We start from the raw sequence: 23014 nt of genomic DNA, 5'->3' as shown, positions 1-23014 counted from the left end.
AACCAATGAACTGAATGTTTTAAAAGCTGAATCAGTCACAAGAGAGTTGATGTTAAGATGTCCAAGGTCTATTTGCTGGCTGACAGAACTGGAAAACAGTGAACTTTCAACCTGGTTCTAAAAGTCAGTGTATATGATGATCAGTAAACAAGGATGAAGGTAAGCAGTTTAAGAAAGGCGACTCTAAAACAAACAAAAAAATGTATGCATTGAAAATGTTGTTACTGTTGATCTAAATTCATATGAAGCAAATACAGGAAGAGACTTTTTTTAGCAAGCTGGATGATACTAACGAGGGGATTTACCCGGGGGAAGAGGATAATTCTTCAAGAATACTGTAGTGCTGCTTATTCTTCTGTGAAGACTGCAAATACATAGTGGCAAGACAGATATGTTCATCCTGGAGATTAGCCAGGGTGGGAATTAGAACAGTGGCATCATAGCTAAAGGAAGCACATAGAGTTTTTAAGGTAGACTGCAGCCCACACGTTTGGAAGAGAATTAACCTATCCAATTCTGACATCAACTTCTATCTGTTTAGATGACTAATAAAGCAGAGTACGACACTTTCAGCTTACCCTTGCTTCTGAGCTGCTTGTGCACATCTTCCCTTTTAAACCTTTGTAACTGAAGCCACAAAACCCTGAAAAAAACATCTGCTTTTTCTGTTTCCTCACCTGACCACATTGTCCCGTGGACTTTCTTCAGTCGCCTGCTGAAACTTTGCTACTTCCATAAACCTTTGCATTAAACACTGTGTGTTGGTATGAAGGGGTTAATAAGAGTGGATGTCCTCAGTGACCTGGGCTGCACCTGATGGTTGGGTAGGATTAAGGTTATGAGACACAAGTGTGGGGCAGCTTTCACTTGGAAACAGGCAGAGGGAAGGAGGTTTGCTGGGAGTAACTCCTCTAGCAGAGGTGATCTGCAAAACAGTTTATTGTTTGGCTGGAGTTATGTGGTTGCTGGGAATCCTGCAAGGAACTGAGATGCTTTGGGGGCTGACTTGAAGAGGGGAGGTAAGCCAGGAGCTACATGGCAGCATCTGAAGCTGGCCTGACCAAGGGGTAAAATCTCTATATTTTCTAATTCAGTTTTCAGAAAATGTAGTGGAGAAGGAGGAATGTGTGTTTGTAAGCATGATGAAGGAATGGAGATCAGTACAGGTCTCTCTGTGACTTGCTTCTGTTAGTCTCATTACTGTCCTGGAGAACATAAGTCACAATATTTTTCAATATTGTTCGATGGAGTAGAATCTGGGCTGGTTACTATTCCTTCTTATGTCCAAGTCCAACAAGTTTGTGCAGTAGTCAGGACTCAGTGTGGCAATTTTATGACAAGCCTTTATTCATATGCTTTCTTGTTTAAATCATTGTTACCTTAGAGGAATAGAGTGGTCACTGTTTCATCCTTACTGCTGCTTTATTCTCTTGATTCTTTCAAATAGGAGGAGGGCTTCTTCTCTACAGCTGCACCAGCGTTTTATTGATACATGAACAGCAACATTCACTGAAGTTCAAACAGAATAATGTTCCATGATTCTACCTCTTCAATAGCATTGTCCTTTAAATTCTACCTAGTTCTCCCACCCTGGCAATGTTGAGCACAGTTAAGACATGTAGACAGAATGTCCTTCAATTTCCCTCCTGAGAGACTGACAACTCATCTGGGTTAGTTCCTAAATTGGTAGTAAAAACAAAGTTGTAGAGACATTTTTGATCTGATATTTTAAGCACAAGGAAACAGCCTGATAGTGTGATCACAAGTTGAAGGAGCAATTGCAATCATTCTGAAATCAATTTATATTTTAATAGGATTAAATAGGTATAAATACTTCCTAGGTGCTTCAGAGAATATTTACAAATCTGCTTCAGGTCCCTTACTGTTATGCTGCTTTGGTGGTATAAATAACCTGAAAGGTAATATTGCTCTAGGTGTGTCAGACCAGATATATGCAGTGCTGGGTGATGAGCTCTCAGCCGTGCAGTCTGATGTCATCCTAGAATCTGAAACACAGTGGTCCCTTGAGTGTCTTTCTTCTGTCCAGTGTCATTCAGTGTCAGATCCAGTGTTTTGGCTATGACGACATGTCTCATTACTTCTGTTTTAAGTCTCAATGTGTTTGTTTTCCCCAGGGAAGAGTTTTCCTTGCTAATTTGTATACCAGGCAACCAAGACAATCTTGCTGTGTAACATCCAGTTGCACTAATTCAGGCTGGCGTGCCATCTGCACTATCTAAAGGTCAATTCAAGTGTTACTTGCAATTCTATGACTTCTTAATAAGCAACATAGTAGAGGTACACAGATTCTTGTTTCCTGAGAACAGTAGCAGTAATCCAAACCATGTACCAAAAAAAACCCCAAACCCCTCTCTCACCCGAAAGAAACTCATGTCCTACAGCTCAGGAGCTACTACTGCATTTCTGAACACTCAGTTTCTTTGCTTTGATTTCATGAATTTTGCTTGGTAATGCATGCAGTGCTTTGTTAAGGCTCTTGTCTTGCTTACAATGGTTAACAGCGGCCCCTTGTGATCTCAAGAAGAGCTTTTGGCGTTTAGGATTTTTGTATAAGCAGCACTGGCTAAACAGGTTCCCAAGCTGTTGCTGAATGGAAGGGAGTGTGAACTCTGGGAGGGGGCTCTCCTTGCTCCCTGCAGGGTCTACAGCTGCGTCAGGCTCAGCAGCACTAACCAGAGTGAAGGGCAGAAGCAAAGAAAGAAAGAAGACAGAGGTAATGTCAGAGATCTGTCTCACTGCAGTGCTGGGCCACCAGCTTCTCTGTGTGCTGAGCTCCTGCTGGGATGTATTCTGGAAAAAAAATCATAGAAGTGAAGCACCTTACTGAGATGCACAACTGGACTTTTAGTGGGGAGAAACGTGCACAGAGGTCTTATCTAACCTCATAAAGAGAAATGTTTGGGAAAGCAGTGACTGGCCAGCAGTGAGTGCTGCTTTGGGACAGTGGCCACTCCAGGAGCAGTAGGTGCTGCAGTGAGAACTGAAGTCTTGCAAAACTGAGCCAATACCTGAAGTAGCAACAGAGGTTTTAAATTGCAACTAATATTGTCCACAGCTTTATCTTTTAAGATTTGAAACCACAAATTAAGACACTGACAAAATGCAAGAGTGTTCCTGTAGCTGGGGTTCCTGCAAAGTTTTCTTTTTGGTGGAGGAAATAACACTTCTTCAGTGTTGTGTTGCCTTTGGAAAGCATAGGAAGAACTTAATTGTAGGACATAGTTAACAGTATTGCCATATAGTAACGGAACTTAAAAGCATTTTCAGTAACAGAGCAGTAAAAATAGCTTCTCCCTGTTTCAGGCACCAAACCAAAAACTTCATTCAATCCAGATGCATGAAAGATCCCTTATCCTGCTGAAACGAATAGTGGAAAAAAAAAAACCAAACAAACCACTTCCCCCCTATCCCACTCCCCCCAAAAATCAACAAATCAACAAAAACAAACCCGAAGCCCCCAAATCCAAAATACCCTTGGGGCAAGTGAAGCTTTACTTTATCTCAAAAGGAAAATACCTTGTTTCTTTTATTTAACAAAATGATGATGGAACAGAACTGAAATAATTCACAAAACCCAGGAGAAGGCACCAGTACAACTCTCTTCTATACCTTTATTTAGTGTTTCAAACTGCTAGTGCAGTCGTTGTTGGAATGTAACAGAAGATTGATGAGGATTATAAGCATGCTTAAGTGACTTGCAGCTGGGGTGAAGGAAAACACCTGTATCAGACTAATTTTTGTCTAGTCTCATGTGCTTGACAAGTAGAACCCTCGTATTTAGATAACACAGGCCTGTGAAATGGGGCCATACAATGTGCTTGAGATTCCAGCTCTGCTGTGAGAGACTCAAAGACTCTGCTTTTCCCCAATAAATGCAGGCATAACAGCAGTCTAGATACACACATGAGCTAGCAAGGACCAAGCTCCGTGGTGCGTGCATTCCTACTTGCATTTCCTTTGCCCAGGTGCTGTTTTCCAGAGTTGTTGTGGATTGTGAGGTAATGGAAATAAATGAATTCTTTTCATTTTATCTATGACTTCGTGGTTGTTCCTGTGCGTTGCTTGCATTCAGCTCATGCAGTTGTCCTTTTTGTGGGAAACCTTGATAAAACTTTGCTTTACTTAAAGGGCTCTGGTGGGGGTAATTTTGTTTGGCTTTCCCTTTCAAAGTAAGAGCTGGCTGCTGTATAAATCTGTTTTTCAGGAAATGATCCTCTGGTTAACTTTGGGTAGTAATTCTAACCTAATAATTTTACCTGAACCTGATTTTCTGTCCCTGTTCCATGACTATCTGAATGAAAGCAGGAATGTGCAGCTTTAGTCCAGTGACGTTTACTGATATCACAGCACCCATGTGAGATCAGCTTAAGAACATCAGACTGAGCTTTTTGGGTGAATGCTTTTGATAATGGTCATGTTGGCAGGTGCTCTTTTGTCCCTTAAGTGTAGGAACAAAGAAAACATAAAAGGATTGAACAGAGAATTCACAAATACCTTGGCTGGCAATATGTGATTTGATTCACTTCTCATTTTACAAGCAGTGGACCAGTTTGTCTGGTTTGACAATCTCAGTTTACCCGTTTGCTGCTTCTGGCACTACTATGTATTCGTTCTTAAATGCTGCATCCATGGAAACCTACCTGGTGTATGGTTCATCTCGCTCAGTATCCTGTCTTTGCCAGTGGCCAGTGCTGTGGTCCTGAGACAGTTTTGGCCTCTGATCCTTAAGTGCTGTAGAATTGCTCAGTCAGTGCTGTGTTGTCTTTGACACTGTTTATTCTCAATCATTAATATAATTTTATTGCATGATTTCATGTTCAGGCATTGGAAAGCAGTGAAGCATTTGAACTTTTCCCACAGTGGACACAGATGCAGATGGGAAAAACATCTGCTAGGAACCGTGGAGAATTCAAGACTGTTAAACCTTGATGTCCCACTAGTTTTATATTTATAGATTCTCTGCTTTTATAGATTCTTTCTGCTTTTCATGTATTTAAAAATAAACTTTAATTTTTGATGACTGCAAATTGTTCCTCAAAGATTTCTGGATAATTTTACGCAGCATTCTACTTGTCAGAGTTTGTTCTTTCTTATTTTCCTAATTTTGTACAATTTCAGCCTCCTGGTGAGTTTCTTCTAGTTGTTCATAGCTTTCCTTGCTTTACAGTCCTACTATACCAAATTCCTTTTAGTCTTTCAAGTCTTGTTGAGATAAATGATACAAGCTGGCCAACATGACTTCTATGTAAAATCTGTGCTCCATGTGAAGAGTTGCTTTCTTTAGCTGCCTCTCTTTGCTCTCTTTAAAAGGCTTGCTCATTTTTGTGTTGTTTGGATGTTTTTGATCATGGCAGTAAGAAGTTTTGGCTTTTGATGCTCCTAGAAAGTTTTAAAATTAAACTTTCTTTTGTTAAAGACTGCCTTTATGCTATTAAAAACTGACAATATTATTACTCGTTGTGTACCACGTACTGCAAAGAACCAAGTTCAAGAGCTGCTTTTACACTTAGGGGCTCATAAGATATTTTATGCGGTGGAGAGGAGTCACTGACAGGGATGACAAGGTTGAAGAACATTGCGCATCATGAGGGTGTTCATGAAATTCCAACACAAAAGGGAATTATGAAGAGGATAGAGGTACACTACCTGTCTTGAGGTAGGGTGCTAGGGAGTAAACCTTGTGGTAAATGAATGATAAGTTGGAAATGGAGCAATGAAGATGTTATTTGTGAGTTACTCTGAAATACTTTGTTCACTAGAGGAGTTCTTGAAGTGACTAGGGTCACATTTTGTCAAGATGACCCCTCAGTACCAGAAATCCCACTCAGTCACCATGAATCTTATTTTGCCTCTGTTTATACATAAATATATTATTCAGTAGAGCAAAAGGCTTTTTCTTTCTAATTTAATGGGAAGCTAGACTAACAGAACTGCTTCAGAAGGAGTGAAGCACGATTGTTCTTGTGATCCAGACTAATACAGGCAAAGATCATGTTAGTCTGAATTATTTTTTTAATGTCAAGGGATTAAAATTTTCTTATTATCTTTGAGAATCTGTAGGTGCTTGGCTATTAATAGATGTTAACGTGTTTAGCTATTCTTAATGGCAAGAGCCTACTTTAATGCTCAGTACAGAAATAAGGTGTTTTCAACCCTGTGCGCTAATCCCCTGACATGAACTGAACTGTTCAATATACCCTCCATTTCTATAGCATCCATTTTTATCTATCTTTCTATAGAGTTTGTACAACTTGCTTGTTCTAAGCTTCCCTAAAGACTGTAGCTAAGCTTGTTGAGAGAGATCAGGCAAGCAGGACACTCATGGGTTTTAAGCTGAAGACTGTTCTTTTCGTATAGGGCCCTAAAATGGATTTGTTTAAACAAGTTTCTGGTGGAGTGGTTAAATCAAATATGAATCCAGGAAAAGACATTTCTGCCTTTTCGCAAGGAAATAGACTAGTTATAGACAAAGGGAGACCCCCCCTAAAGATCAAGACTGCTTAAAATAATGTTTCGACCCAGATGCAAGGAAATAATCCCTGGCACTTAAATCCAGCATAACTGGTATGTTTTCCTTGTTTGAGGAATGTCTCAGTAACCTCTGAATCCAGGTACAGTCTGAGCTGAATGTCAGCCTCTTAATGCAAGACATTTTCTCTGCTTGTTTTAACAGTAAGTCTGAACACCTTTGCCCTCTGGGGACACAAATTCAGCCCTCTCCTGCATGCTTGTCCTGCAGTTAAGAGGGGAGGGATTTTTTTCTAACCTGCAAAGTGGCTGTAGACTGGTTTAGCAGGGGATTGGCAACAGGATTTATTAACCTCAACTAGAACAGAAGAAGTGAAGGGGAAATGAACTGTTGTCCACACAAGACTGAGGAGTTTTAAACTGGAGTCTGTCTCAGTTCCTCATAATGTTAAAATACTGATTGTGGGATTTTTAAGGTGGCCAATAGGAAAGTTTTGGCAGCAATACAGTGATGCGTATAGATTCTAGTAGCCCTGTTAAGAGGAAATTATTTTTCTTCTGAGGAAGGCTGTCAAGGGCAGAACAGAACGGTTTGCTGCCTCCAAAGATCGGACTGTAACTTGAGGAATGCTGCTCCACATCTAGGTCTCAGAAAAGCCTCCACACTGAATAAGAATTAGCCCACATTAAATCAGAGGAAGCCTCTAGGCTACAAATTTAAGTGTCTAAAATACTTAAGGCATGGACTACTAAAAGACTTCAAAACTGTTGTTCCTTGGTCTTAAAGCAAAACCTCTCTCCGGCTCAGCTGCTCTCTACTTCCAGTAGCTATCTTCCTCAGATTTTTTCAAAAAGCCTCACATTTTGCTTCTTTGCATGCCTGGCTCTGAGCTGATAAGTTTTGTTGGTGTGGGAGGTTGTTTTTCGCTTTGGGGAGTGGGGTGTGGGGTGTATTTTATTGTTGCTTTTTTTTTTTGTCAGTGTTCTTGTTGCTTTTGTTCTCTTGGGACATAAGGTCCATCCTCTGTCTTTCTCTCTTCCTGTTGCCCAGGTTAGGTGGCTTTCTGGGTTTTTATCTGCTTTTCTTAGCAGGAGCTCTCGTGGAGGGTAGCCAGTGAACGATGTGTGTTCAAACTTTAGGCCTTTAACTCAGGAAAGTAAGCTTTGTTCTGCTTTCTAGGTGTTTCTGAACAGCTACACTGACTTTTTTGAAGATGAGTTATGTGACATTTCAGTAGCACAGAACAGTGTTTGGCTTAAAAAAATAATAATAAAAAAAGGAACAACATATACATATAATCAAGCTCCAGTTATCACCTAATTATGTTGTTAGGCTCTTCCTCTGTGAGTTGATATCTTCTCTGACAGGTGAAACTCAAAGCAGAAGTTGCTGTTATCTATACGGCTATCGCTAAGTATTCATTGTTTAAATAGAAGACATTTGAACTCTTGTGCTATAAATTACTGCCAGGGCTTCAAGTTCTCTGGAAAAAGATATGAAATTAGAAAATGGAAACTTTTTCATGCAGCAGCATAATCTTCCCTATGTATTTCTTCAAAGTGAAAAGTAAGCTCTGAAAGCAATTCATCCTGCTTTAGCATGTTTTTCAATTGGTACCCCAGGGATTATGTGAATGAGTCATACCATCATTAATTAGGCTTCTCAGTGCTTCTCATCATGCTGAAGGCTTCTACTCCAAACATAAGAAAATAAGAAACTGGGAAATGATCTGCAGCAAAAAGTTTAGAAAGGTGTATGGCTCAGCTCTGATAACTCTTCAAATGAAACTGCTTTTATCATGGTCATAATGCCATGTTTTTACTGATAGCCTTGACTCCTGTGTGACTGCTGCAAATGCCTAACTTTTTGCCTATGTGTGAAGTATTATTAAATTTGTATAATGATTGGAATGCTTCTGTGAATCAAATTTAGCAATGGATGTTGTGCATTGGTCAGCAATAAACTTTTGATTATCAGAAAGTTCAGAAATTAATTTACCTTATATGAGGGAAAAATAATTCTAATAAGCTTACTCTTAAACTTCTGTCTCTACAATCATAACAGAGAGCTTATTTTCCTGCTTTGCAGCTGTACTGGCTATTGGGTTGTGCTTCTCTGCTTTTTCTCTCCCACCCTAATAGTGGAAGAATGAGTAATGCTGCCAAAAATTGTCTGCTTCAGTAAGCTTGGTTTAGGGGCCACTTCATGTTTTAAATATTTCTATGAAGGCTTGTGTGGGCTTGAAAGCCATTTAATGCTAAAATTTTCAAGAGCTAGGAAAAGGAACTGGAGTACTTGCCTTTTGGCTGTCTGACTTCTGTGGTGGAGTGTGTGCAGAGCTTTGCTGTGATGTGCATGGACTCCTTTGCATGGAGGCGTTGGTCCCCTGGCATGGCAGTTAGTTGCTGCTTGTCGTGCAGAGCTGTGATTTGGGCAGAACTTGTGAAGACGAAGTCTGGGCTTTTCCTACGCACTTTGAACTGCATCTATTCAGCGCCGATCTCTGTCTATAGACAGAGCATGGGCTAATCCCTGCAACTGTCTTCAAGGGTTTTACAGATTCAAGGTGGAGGTGGTATATTCCTTCTCCCTCTTCCGCCCCAATAAAAGGCTGGACCTTGTGTTCTTGCAGTTAGAGACTGATTTAATACCTTCTTTGGCTTAGGTAGATTCAGATTTTTATCCCTTGGGCAGCACAGAAATCCTCCTCAGACTTCATTGCTTGGGACAGTACTTGTTTCATGGAGGCAAGGGGTAGAGTAGGGAAGAGAAGACAAACAATCTGAGTTTAGCCCCTCTTTGGGAGAGGCACCAAAACCTGATGCTCTCTGGCTGTGTGCCTCCTTGTAAGCGTATGCCTCTGTCCTGGAGTTCTAGGACTAGATGTGTGACTGAAAGAAGTTTTACAGGATTGTCTGTTGTTGTTTCTACCTCAAATACTACTAATTGGGTAGAATTGCAGTTTGTCCTCTGCTCCAAGGCAAAATGGTATTCATACACTTCAAATAAAATGTTGATTGGACAGTAAACCAATGAGTTTCACTCAAATTGGTGCAATAAAACTTTCTACTAGCTTCTAAGTATTTTAAAATAGAAAAAAAAAGTCACTTATACATTCTCTTGTACAAAAAAGGCAGGGACTAAACTAAAGTGAGTCCAGTAAAGACGATCAAGGGACTGGGGCCTCTGTCATATGAGAAGAGGCTGAGAGGGCTGGGACTGTCCAGACTGGAGGAGAGTCATTGAAGAAGTTGTTACTGTCATAAAATCTGATGTGAAGATGTAAAGATGACAGATAGGCTCTTCCTAGTGGTACTCTATGACATAAGAAGCAGTGGCCACAGATGGCAAAGTGCATCCGAACATAAAACTCCTACTGTGAGGGAGGATGAACACTGGAATAGGTTGCCCAAAACTTGGAGATAGTCAGGAGATGCCTTCCAACCTCAACTATTCTGTGATTCAGGGTGTTGCTGACTACTCAAAAGCTGAAGTTTGTATTTATCCTTAGCAACTTAAAATTATCTGTATAAGGAGTTGAGTAAAATACAGTAATTATGAGGAGTTAAATGTATGACTTCATGGAAATTACCTATTTTGTTTGGCTCATAAAGTAAATCACATGGCCAATGCTTTTGAATGTGTTGGGACTCCTATTGAGTAGAACCGCAATACTCTGCTGTAACAATGTTTTAATTGGGCTAAAAATGTCATCAGCTTGTTCCTCTTGTAGTTCTATGTGGGGAAACAGGTTTAATCACACTCACTGGACTTCAATTAGGTGATAAAAGCTCCTCGTACTTCTACAAAGAGGGCATCTGTTTACCATGGTCTTGTTTTACTCCCCAACTGCAAAGCTGTTTGGAATTGAAACTGTGTGTTATTTCTGTAAGTGACTCCTACGATGCTCTCTCATCTTGCACTACCAAGTATAACCTGGCTGTTGCACATTGCCGAGCAGCACAGTTCTTGAAAGGAGGAAAACTAAAATTCTTATCATTTCAGCATAAAGTTTTCTTAAGCTGGCTTGGAGTCTCTTTGCAGAGTAATGAGACGTTGTTCCTCATCAGCATGATGTTCTACATGAGCCTTCAGGTCACGTTACTATGAATATAGATGTTGATATTCCTGTGCATACTTGGCAATTTTGAAACTTTATTTTCAGACCTTTTTGCTGTAAATGAGTAACTTAAGAAAATGTAGTTGGAGGGCAGGCTCTCATCTTTACTACAAGTCCTTATCAACTGAGAAATGATGCAAGTCTGTGTAGTGTCTTCCTGAGGTCCCTTCCTAGAGAAGCATCTACTGAGAAATCTTGAGCAGAACTGCCACTGCACTTAACCTTCATATCTCAAGATAGACCTTAAGCAGTGATCCTAACTAGTATAGAGTGCATGATACCCTTCACTAACAGTGCTTTAAGATTCCTTGAAAGCTAATAAGAAAATACTAACACTGGGCCCAGTGTACAACATGTTCTTCATTATCAGTGTGAATATTGCTAGAAAACTTTGTTAGAGGCTTTGTTCTTTTCAGAAAAGCTGCTGGATCCTATACAGGCAAATTGTGTCCTGCCTTGACTTCTTCAAGGTAAACTTCCAGTGTGAACTTAATGCAAGGAACTGTAAAGGAAATATAATTGCATAAAAATCCCACTGTATTTAATTACAAACTCAGAAATTGGCACAGAAATTTAAGTATTCAAGAGCACAATCAAGGGACAACTTGAGAAATAACTGTTCAGGTGATTAAGCAAGGAAGAAACTGCTTTAAAGAGCTGGGCTTTTTATCCTGTATATATTTTTGGGATTTCAGAAAAAATATTAATTTACATAGCTGATAATAATACGTTTAAAAAAAATGCAAACTACCGCGAAGGCTACTGAAGTTTGATACCCATCAATCTTTATTCATTCTGGCCCGATTACTTTTTAAAACACCATTAAGTAGACACACACTGCCATCTCGTGAGCATCTCTAACATAGCTGCAGTTTGATTTCTGAAGAGAGGAAAATGTGTTGCTTGGAGCAAGTAACTTAATACAGTACAAAACATATACAGACTTAAAAATGCTGCACTGAATGCTTTGTCAATTCTGTATTATATAATAGAGATACACAAAGCAAAGCTAAAGTATTTTATTAATAATTTATTGTCAGTAAGAAAGACTGGCTAATGGTAACTTTCAGTAAAAACCTTTACAAGACCATTGGATCACAAATATACAGACACTATAAAAACTGTGTCATGGTGGTTTTGGTTCTAAAGTGGTATGTAGAAGGTCCCCAACACACTTTCCAGGGAGAGAAAAATATGTACGGTTCTAAAATACAGCAACCCATTTAAGACATTTCTATGTAGCTGACCCAGAAAAATATCAGACCTAACCTATGTACAATTGGAATTGTGTGAATATATTGATTTTTTTTTTTTTAATAACAAAATGTCAAAGCTTAGGTTTTGGGGGAGAATACATACAGTGATGCCCTGATTATGTCAGGGTGCTAGTTTTTAATGGCACACTAACACCACTAGATTCAGTGGAAGTGGAAAACATTCACAAAATATCTACAAAATCTAGTTAAAACTATTAAAATCAAAACTGTACATAAAATTTACAAAAAGTAGGAGAAAATTAATTGCATTAGAACTATATAAATATATGCATCATGCTAACATGGAGAAGTGGTATGTGAATTTTTTTTTTAACATAGAGAATGTAAGTACAAAAAGGATATTCAGAAATGACATAGCCAATGAAATTCCTGGAACTGTCCAATTACAGTAGGTCAGGAAATGGAAACAGGCTGACTTAGTGAAATGAACTACATGATCCAATGCTGCCATGCCAGTTTAGCTCACAAACAAAACATTCACTGTGGCTGGGGAAAAAAAATACAAAAGCTCTTGAAAGTTGTTCTAGAATTGACAGTTTTTTAAGAGTCCAGGCACTTTTGTTGAGTGTGTCAGACTTCTGTATGTTGCTGGGAATCAAGTGGAGGAATTTTCACGTCCTCAAAATGACCATCGTCTCCACTCTCATAGTCACTCATCATGACTTCAGACTCCATTTCACAGCATGCTGACACATCAGAGCATGAAGCTGTGGAAGCATATACAGACATGGACATGTTGTCTACAGTGGGTGCTTCAAAGTCTCTATCGTACCCTAATGTGTAAGGAGGATAAGGTTCTCTGTAACTGCTGTTGACACCACTGGTTGTGGTCTGAGGTTCTGACATGTCTGCAGGATAGTGATGGGGAAGGTACTGATTAAGGTTAAATCTCTGCCTGCTTCTTGTAGAAGAACCCAAGCTACCTACGGCTGGCATGTCTCTGGGTGGCTGTATTGACTCAAACTGGTCGCTGTATTCCGGTGGTAATGGTGGAAGCTCATCAGGTGCAGGGAAGTCATCAGGTGGAGGTGGAAAATCACTTTCTATGTCATAACCACCAGGGTAATAGTCTGTGTCGATGGCATTTGGATCAGTGTAGAGGGGAGCTGACTCCTCAACCACTTCATAATTTGGATATTCTTGGATGCCTGGCAACTGAACGCTTGGCATCCAGTCCGATGTATCCCAGTGATAACCTGAAAAGTTAATTGTTTTTAAAAAAAGCAGTATTAGCATCTTGTCTTCAAGTCAACCTGAACTGAGAAGTCAACAAGCGTACTAAGACAATGCAACCACTGTGATTAGGACACTAGTTAATTAGAGAGCAGTTTGCCCCAGGGTTCCACAAAAAACAGTCAACACAACACAGCTTTACATTGTGGCATGCATTAGATACTGCATCATACACACTTGAACTTTTACATTTTCTCAGACATCTCACCTAACATGGGAAGAGCTGTAGGCCACCTACGGAATGTGCTGTCACAACACATAATGGTATAAAACTGCTCACTGGATAGCAAAGAACCAACAGCTCCCTCTTGCATCAAAATTTTTAATCGAGTGTTGTTGAGTAATTACAGTTAGGGTGATTACACCTTCCAGTTTTCCTTATGAATATATTTAGCATATACAACGCATGCTTTTCTTAAGTAAAAGAAGTCGTTTCTAACTAGTAAAGTATCCAGACCATTTAAAGTGATATTACCCCTTAACTGAATTAAGGTAATTTCACAAAATGCTGCTAGCTCAACAGTACCTGCCACACCACTGATAAAAATCTTTGACTATTAGTAAAAACATTCCACATTCAAATACAAGAACAAAACAGGAAAATCAACCTTAATCATGCATAAATGACCTAACTTGATCCTCTCTTGCAAACTCCCCTGGAATAAACTTGTATTGGTCTGCTGGAAACCGGATGTAAAACTAATCTCATTAAAAATAATTGTTCTTCTCATCCAAACACCAAAAAAGGAAATTAATATGGAACTCTAATAAGGTGCAAATCTAGTAAAGAGTAATCACTGCAGACAAATGCACAGCAAGCAACTGATAGTAAGTCTGTGTTAAAACCAAGTATGAACAGAAATATTTTGGTGAACAATGAACTGCATGCAGAAGTCACCTCTTGAATTGCTGAGGTCAGGAACAGCAAAAGATTCTTTAGGTGGCAGAACGAGAAGAAAAAGGAGAAAACATCTGTAGTTAGGAATCAAATTGTAGAACCAATGTGAAGACAAACAATGACTGTCACTATGATGTTCATGCCACTTTTGTCCATTATTCGTAGGCATAGTATGCCAGTTTACTTAGCAGTACTAAAATCAGCATTTTTTTTTTTGTTCCGGGCTCCTCCTTTGTTAAGACTTGAACTGCAGAATACATACTGAGTTAGGGTAGCCCACCCAGGAGATGGCTGCATAGCAGAAAGATCTGTAGAAATTGATCAGTAGATTTGGGACTTTTGCTAAAACTGGTAAAAGACTTTGTCTGATATTTTTCCTCTCCTTGTATCCCCTTGGTTTTTGATACAGGGCTGCATCTTTTAGGACTTAAGACTTCCAAGTATCTCATGCAAAGATGGGAACTCTCCCTTTAGTATCTAGCTTCCATACACTTTGCTGCATCCCCTGTACAGCAGACCTGCTTCCCCTTGTACAGCAATCCCAACAACTCATGCTCAGCTGAGAACTGTCCCATGTTATCTCACAAGTTTTAAACCTTTGTCTCTCTGGGAATCTATATTCCTTATTCAGGTCTGTAAGATCAAGCAATGCCTATCCTCATGCCAGTATCTTCTCCTGAGGACTGATGCTTTTACTTGTTCTTGGCAGACTGGAGAGATAGAGGGTTGATCTTTGAGGGGGCAGGTTTTCTTTTTAAGCTTGTGTAGCCCAGAGAAGAACAGTACTGTCCATGCTAAAGGAGACATCAATCTGCTATTATCTCTGATCTGAGGCCTCTAAAACATTTCTGGCCTCATCTCCAGGAGATGTTCTGACCGCTAATCTACTTAGAAAATTGTACTATTCATTTTTCTAAGGAAACTGTGTGCAAAACTAAAGCCAAAAGGCCTTCAGATTTAGAGCACTTTTACCGAGGAACGAGGAGAGCTCGGTTCTGTCCTCTGCTTCTCAGGCAAATGGCCATAGAGGAGCCTAGTTACAGTTCATGCTTCCAGGATACCTGTTGGACCGAACCCCTTGGGGAGACTAAAAAGCAGAACTCAGGTTTACCTGAGATGTTTTGAAAGAAGGAATGCTTATTGAGAGTAGAAATTTCCACGTGTTAAGAAGCAGTCAAGCAGGATATCTTTAATATCTTTATGAATATTCTACAATGCATAAAGTATTTATATTTGTCTTACAGCAATACTAAACCACCAAGCAATACTTTCAACTTTGACTTGAGAACTACATCCATCATTTTTAGTTTCTATTCATCAAAACCTCAGAGAAAATCTGAACAAGTTATTAAATATTTCTCTGATGGATTTTGTCTTTTCTAGTCTTATAATTCTCCCTTTCATAAGGGCTGCACATTACAATTTTATAGCATTGAGGACTATGGTCTAAAGTTACACATTAATGAAATACTCCCCTTTAGTTAGAAGTCTTTGCATTTGTCTTTTTTTGTGTATCTGCATACTTTAGACAGGATATACTTCAAATAACAAACCAAAGAGACTTTAGCTACTATAATTTTATGTTCTTAAAATGGCTTTGTTTTAAGTAGAATTTAAAAAAACAGTAGAGTTTCCTAGTATGTATTAAGAACTAGGAAACATACACTGTGGATGCTATTTCAGAAGCCACTCTGCAAATATTGAGTAAATTACTTGCAAGTCAATTAAAACCACAGTTAACATTTGCACAGACTCACCGGTACCTTTATTACTAATATTGTTTTGTAACAAGTTTTTGTTACACTACAGTGGTCAGTTCTTAAACATTAGCAGAGAAGAAATGAAATTCCACTGAAAATGTCTACTTCACATCTTTCTAACTTCCAAATGCATGCCCAAGCATACCTTTCAGATACTGATGTAGGGCTGGGTAGTAACTACCTTCTTAAACTGATAGGCATGTATATGCCTTTATACCTCAACTGCACACAAAAGATCCATTTTTTCTGCTGAAGAGACGGATTGATCTGAAGATCGGGGAAGTGAATACTGATATTAGATTACTGCCATTCTGCGCAGCTGGACAAGGTGCCAACAAATGTGAAAGAAGAAAAGGAAGAGGGGGCTGCTGCTTTTTCAGCTACTGCAATACGTGCAATTGCCTTTGATGCTGTCTCAGTTCTGCTGGGGAGCTTTACTGTGCATATTTTCAGAAGAGAGTAAGCACCAAGACCTTTCTATGCCAATACTTTTTTTTCCCCCCAAGAGATCACACTTTGGAACCTGTCCACAGGGTAGCTATAGCATACATATGAAAACATGAATAGATATACAATAAAAATATGTTCTTTGCTTAAGTCCAAGTAAATAAGAACTTCCATTTGCTAGGACTACATTACTAGAGGACATACATGCATTATTCTGCCAAAGCAGTAAAAAATATTAAAACATGTATATACCTTCTTTTTCCACCGAGTCAACAACAGCATTGACAAGGTGTATTACAGTCACTACGGAAGCTTGTAAAAGGTATAAAAGGAGCAAATTAAAACAAACCTATAGTTAGTATCATTTTAAACAGCATACAGTTATACAAAAAAGAACACAGTAAAATTGCAGTTCATTACTATTTTATAAGCAATATTATTTGTGTACATATACATTTACTTTCTAGCTAGAAAGCAGTTACGTATGATATGTAAAATACATCTCTGAAGCTGAATATTATTCCTGATAAACATGGTAACATACTTGTAACTACTCCTGAAACAAACTGAGTACAAGCACAAAGCTGCTTTGGTTGTGTTAGAATTTATGAAATGTTCCTTAAAACATACTACTTGCATAATACTTCATCTAGATAGCAATAAAGTAGGCTTTTCTAAAGGCCTGGGTGAATTAAGGCATTAGGCTTCCCCTCTTAGACTATGCAACTACATTTCCCCCCTTCACGCTCTCTCCAGTGGAAGAAATTTTCACTGAAATAAACTAAAAATGCTAGAATAGGAGCAACATCTACTGAAAACTTCTGTTGCTGACCTACTTAAATTGTGTGTGAACAACCAAAATGAATGTATTTTTTATGTCTTCCTTTTCCCAAGATACTTTTCGAAGGGAGAAGGATTTTCTTTTATAGGCTAGGACGAAGTAACACATGCAATTTATTTGCATGTCTCAGGGATTATATTTCCAACAAATGAATTCAGAATCTACAAAAAAGGAACGAAGAAATTATATCTATGATTCTACAGCTATTTCTTTTAAAACTGTATATTAATGAGTAATCAATACATGGCAAGAAATACAAGTAAGAATGTATAACATATGGGATGGAGAGGAGGAGAGAACACATGTACCACACAACACTTAATACCACAGGAAAAAAAAGTTGAAAGTTATCAGAGGTTTGCTGATAAAATGATGAGTGCTGTAAGCATACCATTTTACTTTCACCAATCATTAACAGATTTTCTTTCCATGCTGTTAAGAACAAATCACATTACTTCATTGAGAAGCAGAATGTTCTTTATTCCTAAACTATAGAATTTCAGATTCTTTTTACCTTTCCGAGATAAAACCAGAAATATTGGAATAAAAGTCAAAACAACTTATCTTAGTGAATTACGTTATGAGACAACTGTGGCTTTGTCCAGTTGGTCTGAAATGTTTCTAAATACACAAATGCAATCATATCAACTGTAAAAGCATCTGTCATCACAGTAGAAAAGTAGAAGACTTCAAATTAATAATGATAAACCCCACAAATTCGTATGCTGATTATGTTTTGATGGATTGGCATTGTTACCGAATTACTTTTATTTTTATATTGCCTTTTTTCAATGTATGGCATTTTTAATGAATTAATTTTAATCATGGTGAAAGCCAAATATACTGTTCTACTATAATAAAATTCCTTTTTGCGCAGCTTCCTTCATTACTAAAGTAATCAAACTTACAAGCAGTCCCTTAAACTCTGCTCTCACTCAGAACTGCTCTGATCCATATGGGAGCTGAGGTCGCAGCAAGAAAAAGAGAAGGAAACAAATGAAACTGTAACACCAGAAAGCTTTACCAAGACCTGAATGTCAAAGCAAAAGTTACATTTGTGCAGAGGTCATTTTTTAACTTCACTATATTTTTCTATAAGGTGATAACTACTGATTACCTAGGAGTTTCTCACATTTGAACTCACTTTTAACACCTTTTAAAGACAAGGCTCTGAACACCTTGTGCTGCATTTTCATTGTTAATATTCTAACAACAGAATGAATATATGTAATTTTAAGGTAAAATAATTAACATGAGATTTAAGATCAGCAAAATACTTTAAAAAAATAATAAGAGTAAATACAAATATATATTAAATAAGTTACTATTTAATATATATTCAATATATATAAGTCCTATTGATACTGAGAGATACAGACAGAACAAATGAATGTAAATGGCAGTACAGAATGATTGTATTTTACATACCGTTGTCATCACATGATTCAGACTGGAAGGAGCTGAGAGACTGGACCTCAGACATGCTTTCTCTAGCACTATAAGGATAAGAGTTCTTTTCATCCAGGGGCTTTTTCGAAAGACAAGGGTCAAGATCGACCACTTTAGCTGAAAGAAAATGTTTCAAGTGAGACACAAGAAAATTTAAGACTGAAATCTACAGATTTTTACAAAACTTAGTAGAGCATGAAGCCCAACCAGACTCAAAGCCTAGTAAAAGCAATAGGCACAGCGATTTTGCATTCACATTAGCATTTTACAAGCACACACCTTTACCAGAAAAGTAATAAAATAAGAACAATTTCTTACTGTCATAGTCAAAATCCCAGCTGGGTTTCTGTATTGAATCACTGTCCGAAGGAGAGTTGGAGGGAGGTGGAGGTGGCAAATTTGGTGCAACACTGCAAACAGCTACAGCTTTCCGGTGACCATGTACAGAATCTGGGTTAAAAGTACTAAACTCCGGGTGTTCAGGGATAGCAGACCCCTCAAAAGAATTCCTGTCAAGATTGTTCCTAGAGTCGCTTGGAATGCTTGGGGTGTATGAAATGGGACGAACAGGAACCTGTGGTGGGATGTCAGAATAGATGTTCTTATTCAATTTTGCATCAAAATAAGGTCTTTGCAAGAAAGCTGTTGTAGTTCCCAGTTGCTTGTCTTCAGGTTCTGGCTGGTGCTTCTTCTTTCTACTGACCACTTTGCGGCAAACAACAAAAATGACAACTAACAAGAATATTCCTGCGATGAAAACAATAATCCCAATCACTTCGGCTAAGCTAATATTCCAAGATGTTGAAACATATTTGTTAAGAACAATGTCTGTGCAGTGTTTTCCTCCAAATCCACGGCTACAATTGCAATGATAAGAACCGTAAGTGTTTTCACAAAGGGCACCATTAAGACAGGGGTTTTCTACACACTCATCAACATCAGTCAGGCACCTATCAGAAAAAGAGAAGAGCAATGATGGTTAGTTTACATCAGTAGTCTCTGTTGTAGTTTCCTAGTTCTCCACAATTTTAGGTCTGTTTAATGTTCTGTACTGTACACTACGAAGCAATTCGCTATTTTATTAACATTTCAGATTTCAACCAGTTTGAACTGTTAAGTAATACTGTTAAAAATTCAATATATATGAAACACTACCTACCTTTCTCCACGAAAGCCTGCTTCACACTCACAAACGGGTCCATCCAAACTGTCAATGCACTTTCCACTGTTTTTACAAGGATTGTCTTTGCAATATGGACCCAACTGGCACCTGCAAAGGCAAAAAAACCCAAACGTGGCAGAGAGAAAGCACAAACGAGCCATTACCTTACTGTGAGTGAGTATATAGTGTGGGATTCAGCACTGTAACATAGGAGCTGGCATTAACTTCAACTAAATCCAGTGGGTTTTAAAGTCTGAGCTTTAAGGAGGGAACAGATACAAAAGGTAACCGAAAGAAGTATTAAATTTATAGCCTATTCTATAAGAGGTTTGTTGGTACAATAAGCCACAGAAACATACCTTTGCCCTGTGTATTGTCCTCGGCACTGGCAGACAAAATCATCACTGACCGGGATGCAAGTACCACCATAAAGGCAGGGGTTGGAAGCACACGGGTTTACATTTACATCACAGTGAGTTCCCATAAACAAAGGTGCACACTTGCAATAGTAACCTGAAATCAAATACAGTCTTTTTGAAACGGACACATGGTTTTACTAGATTTAAGATAAATCCTCCCTGCACACCTACCTCTTTGAAGAGAGAGGATGGTAAGAAACAGAAATATTTATCAAAAATGAACTGAAGTTTAAGTGTAAGGTTTGTCTTGAATATGACTGAAGGATAACTTCCAGTTCTCTCACAAAATTCAAACTTGTCACAATGATTTCAGAATATTTAAAGACTCTAAAGTAGGCAGTTAAGAAGAGAGACTACAGGTTAAATTCCCACTTCATCTGATGCACTTTGTCTAAATCATACCCCAAGGAATTTAGCCCAGAACACAGCCTTCCTACCTGCTCAACAACCAGCCTTCTACAACTCTCTGGGGAAGCAAGAATTATTCACAAATTTGTTTTGTCCTTCAAGGCAGAGAAGCAGAAAAGTTGTTTTGAAAACTAACAGCAGAATATATCACAGCTTACCTCCGTTTGATAGTGCATTGCAGATGCCTCCATTCTGACATGGGCTGCTTGAACAACCTTCTGTGGTAGGCAGTGAGCATCCAGGAATCACATCAACAGATTCTTCCATGTGTGCATAGTTTCGTGGCTTATTGTTTAGAGGCAGCTCTTGTCCATTGAGTACAACAGAATCCATACAGCCTCTGAAACCATTGCTCACCTGAGGACTCCTACCATGTCTTGTACCTTGCTGCCGAATATGACCACCAAAAAACACATGATTATCCAGGTTTAGCGTCCTAAGTGTACCAGGAGCAGTACCAGATGCGGTATGCACCCTATCCAGAACAAGTCGTGCGTAGTTTCCGTCCACTTCAAGAGATACTGAATGCCACTGGCCATCGTTAATCTGAATGCTCTGAACAGAAACAATCCCAGGCCCACTGCCACAATCAAATTTATATTGCAGTCTTCCATGGTGAATCTACAAAGGAGAGGCACAACATCACCAAATGGTCAGCATGCTTGTAGACTATAAAATACTGATGCCTATAAAAGTTTATGTTTGTTGGAGAGACAGAATGATGGTGATGTTCATAAAGGCAGTTTAATAACACTGTATTACAGTGGTGATTGTGATTCATTCTATATGGTTCTTTAGTTAATATATATACTTTGTACATTTTTTCCTCTAGTAAAGAAGTCACAGTCATCAAGATTACAACGCTTCAAGACCTTTCATCTTGTGCTTTATGTGACTTTTTCTATATGGACTTAATGAGTATTATAAGCAAATAAATTTAAAATTATTTAAAACAGATAACTCAAGGGTGGTTTTTTTTTTTAATTTTAAAAACATTAAAGAAAACTAATTCCTTTTACACATAAAAAATTTCTGTACAAGCTGGTCACCTGGATGTATAACACACTACTTTGAAGGCAATTCTCGATTTTAACAATTCTATAGAGATGTTATAAGTCAATCTTGATTTGTCACAAAAAAATAGTTAAGAAGAAGGTAAGAAGAAAAGAGGAGATATGCCCTGTGAGATTTTAATATACCTCTAAGATACTGTAGTCTGTTCCTCGAGCATACATAACAACTGCATGAGCAGAGTAAGTTCTAAGTCTCATTGTCAGCTTCATTTCCTCTTTGTTTTCATTTTCCATGAGACGGTATTTCACATAGCTGCTTCCAGTAAATGTCACAGCAGAGCCAGATGATGCTTAGGAATACAGAAAAGCATAAAATGTGTTAACACAGGACTGGAATAAAATTTATATTTGGAAAGTAATATGGTTTTACATAGAGATTTTTTGAGTTTATTTCTTACCAGGACACTGTCCAGCTTTGCTGTCCTGGCAAACACAGGTGTATTTTCCGTCCTTTGGATCTCCTAAACATTCAGTACCTTCAGGACATGGGTTCCCTTCACACACATTATTCACTATGGGGCATTTCCCATCTGTAAGACAAAATATATTATTTGTCCTCTGTTGGTTCTAATGGTAAGTGTCCCTTTTCACAAAATAAGCATAGTAGCTGAAAACAACCCGAATGATATTCCTAACTATCAGACAAGGAACTGTAGCAACAGCTGTGGGACATGACTGGCACAAACATAGACTAGATAAATGGCATATACAGTGGTTGATTTTCATAGTTATCTTGATTATTCAAACATTTCAATTAGTACAATTCAGTAACTTATGTTGTGGATTGAAGTTTACAATTACTACCATACACAATAAAGAACATGTAGATAATAAAAATGGACAGAGTGCACTGGGGACAGCAAAAGAGCAAGTCTGTATTTGAAATGGAAAAGGAATGGGCTTTCAATATTTAGTTAAGATGTGCGAGTGCACTCAGCAATGTTAAATCGTGATTTTAAAACACAATGTTGTTTTCCTCAGAGCTAAAGATGAATTACTCTTTGGTTATAAATTTGCATACTTGTAGGTATCTTAATGAATCTTCATTTCCCAGTTCACCCTGTCATTCCCAGCCAGGTTTGGAAGCTCTGTGGGTTAATCCTCTAAGCAGAAACCAGGAAGTATTTAGGTACTTTGCAAGATCTTACCTTTGTGCACAGAAGACTGAAAATGGCTGGCAGTTTAGCACAGGCAAAAAAATAAAAAGGAACTTCTTTCATAAAATGGCAGAAGGTGTAACTATAAAAAAAATTCCCTCCCATAAACTTATATTATGTCAAGTCTTAAAATGAGGTAACAAGAAAAGAAAGGCTTACTCCTTACTCTGAATAAAATTAGGCCAATGTTGCAGTGAGGGTTAGAGGACATTCTTAATCTTAATTTTCCCCTGTGGATTATAGCTGTTCAAAACCAGTACAATCTTTTTAAGGATACTGT

At 38.4% G+C, this 23014-nt stretch overlaps 1 protein-coding gene across 5 annotated transcripts in view; it reads right to left on the bottom strand.

Annotated features, from left to right (window-relative positions):
* Positions 1-11268: 11268 nt before the first annotated feature.
* The window catches only part of FAT1 (FAT atypical cadherin 1), a 99148-nt gene continuing 87402 nt past the window's right edge, over positions 11269-23014 (bottom strand). Inside the window, exons 19-29 of one of the 5 annotated variants that reach the window (XR_008449605.1) lie at positions 21976-22107; positions 21704-21867; positions 20663-21125; positions 20037-20190; positions 19675-19785; positions 18834-19465; positions 18495-18632; positions 17975-18028; positions 16478-16537; positions 14019-14054; positions 13040-13083 (exon numbers count right to left, since the gene is read on the bottom strand). Coding sequence is in view for 4 of the 5 variants with exons in the window: in XM_054064959.1 (XP_053920934.1) it covers positions 12458-13083; positions 14019-14054; positions 16478-16537; positions 18495-18632; positions 18834-19465; positions 19675-19785; positions 20037-20190; positions 20663-21125; positions 21704-21867; positions 21976-22107 (2516 nt within the window). In the remaining variant the exon portion in view is untranslated. Of the gene's footprint in view, positions 13084-14018; positions 14055-16477; positions 16538-16563; positions 18029-18494; positions 18633-18833; positions 19466-19674; positions 19786-20036; positions 20191-20662; positions 21126-21703; positions 21868-21975; positions 22108-23014 lie in introns of those variants that run through there. The other 4 variants (XM_054064959.1, XM_054064958.1, XM_009569827.2 and 1 more) reach the window with 4 other exon arrangements.

Source organism: Cuculus canorus, chromosome 4 (assembly GCF_017976375.1).
Source record: "Cuculus canorus isolate bCucCan1 chromosome 4, bCucCan1.pri, whole genome shotgun sequence".
NCBI lineage: Eukaryota > Metazoa > Chordata > Aves > Cuculiformes > Cuculidae > Cuculus > Cuculus canorus.
Note: the sequence above shows the minus strand (reverse complement) of the source record. Positions and strands in the feature narration are given on the sequence as shown.